Here is a 6,113-nt window from a genome sequence, read left to right as displayed (position 1 = left end):
GAACATTTAAGTTAAGACACTATTCCTCTAACAAAGTTAATAAACAACAGAATAATAAGTCACTTTTATGTGATAAACCAATAAACTGGCTGACTATAGAGATACAGCTATTTATTTTACTGCACGTTGGTCCGAAATAAAAAAAACGGTTCAGTATTGATACTGCGTGCAAACCGTGTAGTAATCTCAAACAAACTGACAACCCACTGAAAGTTTGTCTCCCTCCAGAAGAGGAAGGAGAAAAAAAAGAAAAGAAAAAAAAGTTAACATAAAAAGTTACCGCCCAGTGCTCGAGGCTCCTCCTGCAGAGGATTATAAAGCAAATGTCGGAGCTGGTGCAGGGCAGAGGGGGTGTTTCTGCAGGGTCAAAAAATATCCAGGAGCTGCAAATCAGAAACTCAGCAGACCTGCGCAACTTTTCGAGCAAGCACACTCTACTTTTTTGGTTTGGGAGTTTTTTTTTTTTTTTTTGTTTTTTACTACTACTTTTGATTTAACCCTGGTCCGCTGCAAAGATGACCACAGCCGTGCTGTCGCCGCCTTTCTTCGACTTCGAAATAATGAACAAGGTAGCTATACAACTTGTCCTCCCTCCCTCTCTCGGGTCGTCTCTGTTAGCACGTTAGCCTCTGTGGAGGAATGAGGAGCTGCACGCGGCCCTCCGCCGTGACGCGCCTGTTTTGGAGGCTTGTTTTGTTTTTGCTTGTTTTGGATTGTTGCTCTTCGCTTCGCTTTGAAGTTCTCACAAACCTGTTGTTTCCCGTCTCTGTCCTGAACGCGGTGTTTGTGTCAAACGAGTGTCTGTAAAAAGTGTTGCCCCAGCCTGTAACTTAACATTAACTGTTAACACTTGTTGAAATGTTAAAACGTGTTATAGTCAACATGTGCCACGTCAGTTAACCCCAAAATGTCTAGTTTTGCTAACTGGCAGTTTCCCACGTCTTTCGTGTCCCTCTTTCTGTTAATGAGCGCAGTTTTGCGCCACTTTTAATACTCCTCACAAAGCAGCCACATGCTCGCTAATCATTGACTAGATTCGTCTGGCTTTTAGTTGCTATTGCCTCCATAAACCTTGTTTCTGTGATTAACCGCGTTAATATTTGTTAACGCTTAACTGGTTTTAGAAATCGTTAACGGTTCACCGGAGAGTTAACGTCACTGCAATGTTTTCGTCCGCGTGCACTTTAATGTTTTCAGTGTCAGATTATTTAATTATTTAAACTGCTCCTTTTTTTTTTTTCCTGCGCGGTTGTTTTTTTAATTGTAATACTGATGTCAATCAGTGACCACACCAGTGAGGTCTTCTAGTTTGTACGTGTATTGAGACGCAGATCAGCTTCCCCTCGTAATTCATTCAGCAGGATGCTTCGCCACCTTCATTATCTCCCAAATGATGCCGCCTCTTTGTAGCCACGAGCAGCCCTGTGGCCCCTCATGTGCTGCTGCTCCATTTACTAAACAGGCACACATTCCTAACCGGGGCAACTTGCCAAACCAGCTGCTGCTCTATAGGCCTGTATCCGCTTATGTTGTCAGAGCCAAAAAGAACACAGTCATGCAAGAGGAGCCTGTTCCCACCAGCTCTCTTTTTAAGATCAGGACCACACTGATCAGCCGAGGTGACCGTGTAGATTATTGATCCTAATGATGTGTGTTCTTTGTGTCTCTGCAGAACAACAAACTGCTCAGCTACAACAACAACCTGGGCGCCCCCCATCCCATGTCTGTCCCTTGCACTGGCACTAATGTGCCCATCTCCAGCCCCGCCGGAGCCCTGCTGGACAGGAAGGCGGTGGGATCTCCCCCGTTGGGAGGCGTGTACCAGCGGCGGCACTCCGTCAGCAGCACAAAGTTCAGCCAGAACCAGTTTCTGAACAGCCTGAAGGCGACGGACCACTCCTCGCTCATCTCAGGGCTTGGCAATGCCAGCAGCAACAACAACAACAACAAGGAGAACCGCATGCGAGACCGCTCCTTCTCCGAGACGGGCGAGAGGCTCCTCAACAAGTGCCTGGGCCCCGCCAGCCCCACCGGCGGCAGCCAGGTGAACTCCAGCCGCTACAAGACGGAGCTTTGCAGGCCCTTTGAGGAGAACGGCTCCTGCAAGTATGGCGACAAGTGCCAGTTTGCTCACGGAATCCATGAACTACGCAGCCTGAGCCGCCACCCCAAATACAAAACCGAGCTGTGCCGCACCTTCCACACCATCGGGTTCTGCCCGTACGGGCCTCGCTGCCATTTCATCCACAACGCCGAGGAACGCCGCGGACCTCCCCAGCAGTGCTCCCCTCTTAACTCCTGCAACAAGATGGACAGGCCTCGCCTGCAGCACAGCTACAGCTTCGCGGGCTTCTCCAGCTCAGCCGGGCTGAGAGACAGCCCCACCTCTGTCACCCCTCCGCCCATGTTCTTCCCCGATGAGGTCCCAGACTGGCCCAGCTGTAACCCCTTCACCTACTCCAGCCAGGAGCTGGCCAACCTGTTCGGCCCCAGCCTCGGTGCCGGTCCTGTGGGCACAGAGCCCAACGCCCCTGCACCTCCCTCTCCGACGAGCACGCCTTACTATTTCAGACCCATGTTGGTGTCCCCCCAGATGTTCGAGTCTCCATCCAGCCCTCCCGACTCTCTGTCAGACCAAGATGGCTACCAGAGCAGCTCCGGAGGCAGCCTGAGCGGCTCCGAGTCCCCCACGCTGGATACAACCCGCCGCCTTCCCATCTTCAGCCGCCTCTCCATCTCTGATGATTAGACTGCGAGCATCCACCAGTGACTTTAAAGTTCGATGACACAAAGAGAACGCGGCACTCCCCTCTACCTCTGCACCCTTGTCCCGAGCCCCCCACCCCCACCCCACAAACAACACCGTGTTAGCTCCTTGTTAGCATTGCAAGGATGTAGTCAGTTAAGGGAACTCTCTCTCTCTCTCTCGCTCTCTCTCAACTCATTCCATCTCTTTTAAAAAGTACCCTGCCATGTGTCATAGTGCCAAAAAAAAGGAGGAAATTGAACAATGAAAATCATGAGAACAAGAATTGACTGTTTTGCCAGGTGCCACTTTTTTTTTTTTTTTTTCTTTCTTCTTCATTTGTTCTTGAATGTGTAGCAGCACAAGTGGCCTTGGAAAGGGGAGTGCTTTGCACTAGCCCCCCCCCCAACCCCCTCTCTCCTCCCGCCCTCTTCCCAGAAGATACCACTTCCCCTGAGTTAGCTAGAGGGTGCTCACTAACGTAACTGTAGATCTACCGCAGCCGTTTTTTACAGACTGAGTTAAGACAAAAGAAAAGGAAAAAAATAGACCCTGAAAAGATATGAATAGTTTTTAAAAATAAAAAAAAGTGCCTGGGGCGGTTTCTGCATGTATTTAGGGTGGATGGGACTACTGTTTTTGGTTCTTTCTCATTACCCTCCCCCCCCTCCCTCCTCCTCTGTCACAGTTGTTCTAAAGCCCCGTCCGTCTTATGTAATTGTGGACTGGGTGAGTCTGCAGGAAGGACTTTGAACTGGAAGTTGGTTATGTCCCGTCCCGTCCCGTCCCGTCCCCTCTCCCTCCTCCTGTTGCTGGTCACTGGCTCTTTATTGGGAAGGAAGTCTTGATATCAAACTGATCATTAAACCTGTAAGACTTTGTCCCGCCTCCCCACCCTGCCTCTCCCTGCCTTCATCCTCGCTGGTCTGGGGAATTCCAGCATTCCCATGGTGCAGTTGTACATCCTGCGATCAGATTTCCAAGCTATTTGACTTTACTTCTTCCCTACTTTAGTACCTGCTCTGAGGAGCACTCTGTACTCATTACATCTTTTTTATTTTTTTTATTTTTTTTTTGCTTTCTTTATTTGATAATTATTTTTTATTAATGTTATTATTACGGTTATTATTGTTTGAAAAAAACTTTCCAGACAGAAGGTTTTTGCTTGTCACTGCTTATTTAACTTATCAGAACATATTTATTGCTGATCATATGCATTTTTTTTTTTTTTTTTGTTAATTTTGTTTTGTATTTATCTGGATAATGAACAATAGAATATATTTTCTTTTATGTTAAATTATGATCTTCCATATTAATCTAAAGATTGTGAAGACGTTTTTGTCAGTTTTCCTTTTTTCACAGTTTAATATATTGTACTTCAATGACTTTTGTTCTGCAACTACACTTTGTCAAAATGAACCTTAATTTAAAGCAAAAAAAAAAAAAATTGCAAAAAAAGATGTTTTGATTATTTATTGTACTTTTTTTTTTTTTTTTTTTTTTTTTTCTTACTCCCTCTTATCGGACTGCAATTCCATCTATACTAGATTTGCTTGTATTCATTCCTGACGTTTTCCCCTTCACGTCTTCCAATAGCCTGACAGTAACGGTAGCTAACTGTTGATTCACTTCAGTCTGTTTTCGTCTCAGATCTTGTCCCAGATCGGAGTATTAACTCGCAACACTTGGGTCGACGGTAGAGTCAAAGGGGTGCCGGGAGACGTCTCGCCGGTTAAGGGGAGTCTCCGAGTCAGAGGACTGGTTTTGTTAAAAAGTCTTCTGTCGGTAAAGTTCTTGCACCCAGTCTTGTTTTTCAAGTAACGGCTGTGACCAAATGTCTTCTGTCGGTCACAGTCAAGTAACGGCTGTGACCAAATGGGTTGAGGAAAGTTAATTTTGTTTTCCTTTTTAATTTGATTGGATGCTTGATGCACTTGCTTGGCCCCCTCTTGACCATTGGAAGTGCCTCTTTGAATACATTCCAGGTAGCTGGCTTCTCTGCCTTTTATATTTGATAAATGGAGGACAATTAAGTTTTTTTTCTTTTTTTTTTTTTAAGTCACTTGTTCTCGGTTTCCTTCACGTGTTTGGAAGAGGTGAACAGATTTTGACACAAAGAAAGTAAAACAGTTGAATGTATTTTTTCAGCCATGTTTTTTTCACTACAGTAATTTCTGTGAGTTTATATGAAAACCAGTTTCTCTTGTAAGTATTGATTGCAGTTAAGTCAATAAACCCCGTATTTTTTTGAAAAGTTAAACTGTGTAATGAGTTGTGTACTTTGGTTGAAATCTGATTTAGATGCTCTCTCACCATAACGCAGTTAAAGACACGCTGCACACACACGAGGATGCAAAATCTGTCAGACAGTCTTTTCTTCTAATCTGTACAATGAAGATTACATTTTATCAGGTTACTTAGTATTCCTTATAGACCTTATTTTGGGTGGCGTTAGAGACTGGTTATTTTAATATTCGTCTAATACAGGACTTCAGGGACAAAGCTTTACATCAGAGGTTTTCAAACGGAGGCCCGCACCATTAATCCACTTTGAAGTCATAGAAAAAGGACACTCCCTTACATCTCCTCAACCTGCCTGAGAATCAACACGCACTTAAAGTTTTCTTCAGTATCAGAGAATTCCAGTGATCGTTGTCTACACATCCATGGGTACAACCGCTAATTCGGCATACTTTTAAATCTGCCAATTTACCAAAATGTAATCAAATATAGGCTTAAAAAAACAAAACGGGGCTCACGTTGTAGCCCACAGCTAACGAAGGCAACATAGTACTTCAATGTCAGACTGCTTTACATAAAGGGACAGAGTACGTTTACAGATGTTTTATTTAAAAATGGGAAATAGAAGCGACTGCTTCTCTGTAAATAAAGCGGAACTAAAGGGAGTGTCACTGTGGTGGAAGTTGATTGGTGAGCTGCACGGAGGAGCAGTCGGGGGTGTTGACCTGAGGATGATCAAACCGAGCAGGTTTTGGTTACACAAATATTGATCAGGGGGCTGTAACCGGTACGTTTCCGAGAATAAAAAGAAAAGTGTGATTTGCAGAGGTTATCACCTGATCAATGATCCTGAGGTTACAAGCAAACCGATCGATACATGTGTGAGGATAAACAATTGAGTCATAGGTTGATAGGTTTATCAGAAATATATAGCACAGTACCCCATGCGGTCAATTTGACATAAATACATGTAGCTAACGATCACTATTTCACCATTAATGAAGCAGAGTGGTGTTTGATTTCAGTAACGACACACAGACAGCTTCCCCCTTCATACACTCTACATCCACACTGCTTCTGCTTTCGCTCGCTCTCTCTGGACACTTCCGTCTGTCCATGTTTATAT

The 6,113-nt window shown here is 44.8% G+C and overlaps 1 protein-coding gene across 1 annotated transcript; it reads left to right on the top strand.

Annotated features, from left to right (window-relative positions):
- Positions 1-314: 314 nt before the first annotated feature.
- Positions 315-5,006, top strand: zfp36l1a (zinc finger protein 36, C3H type-like 1a). The gene is made up of 2 exons (XM_076107849.1): positions 315-569; positions 1,673-5,006. Exons 1-2 carry the CDS (start codon positions 516-518, stop codon positions 2,747-2,749), a joined length of 1,131 nt encoding a protein of 376 aa, XP_075963964.1. The 5' UTR covers positions 315-515; the 3' UTR covers positions 2,750-5,006.
- The last annotated feature ends 1,107 nt before the right edge of the window (positions 5,007-6,113 follow it).

The sequence above is a fragment of the Anarhichas minor genome, unplaced genomic scaffold (assembly GCF_050575085.1).
Source record: "Anarhichas minor isolate MPS153535 unplaced genomic scaffold, ASM5057508v1 ptg000040l, whole genome shotgun sequence".
Classification (NCBI taxonomy): domain Eukaryota; kingdom Metazoa; phylum Chordata; class Actinopteri; order Perciformes; family Anarhichadidae; genus Anarhichas; species Anarhichas minor.
This window is presented reverse-complemented; position numbering and strand designations above follow the sequence as displayed.

Bases quoted from the DNA above. Each gene is read 5' to 3' on its own strand.
- zfp36l1a (XM_076107849.1), top strand. From the start codon at position 516: ATGACCACAGCCGTGCTGTCGCCGCCTTTCTTCGACTTCGAAATAATG. The intron at 570-1,672 runs GTAGCTATACAA...GTGTCTCTGCAG, and splicing joins ACTTCGAAATAATGAACAAG to AACAACAAACTGCTCAGCTA.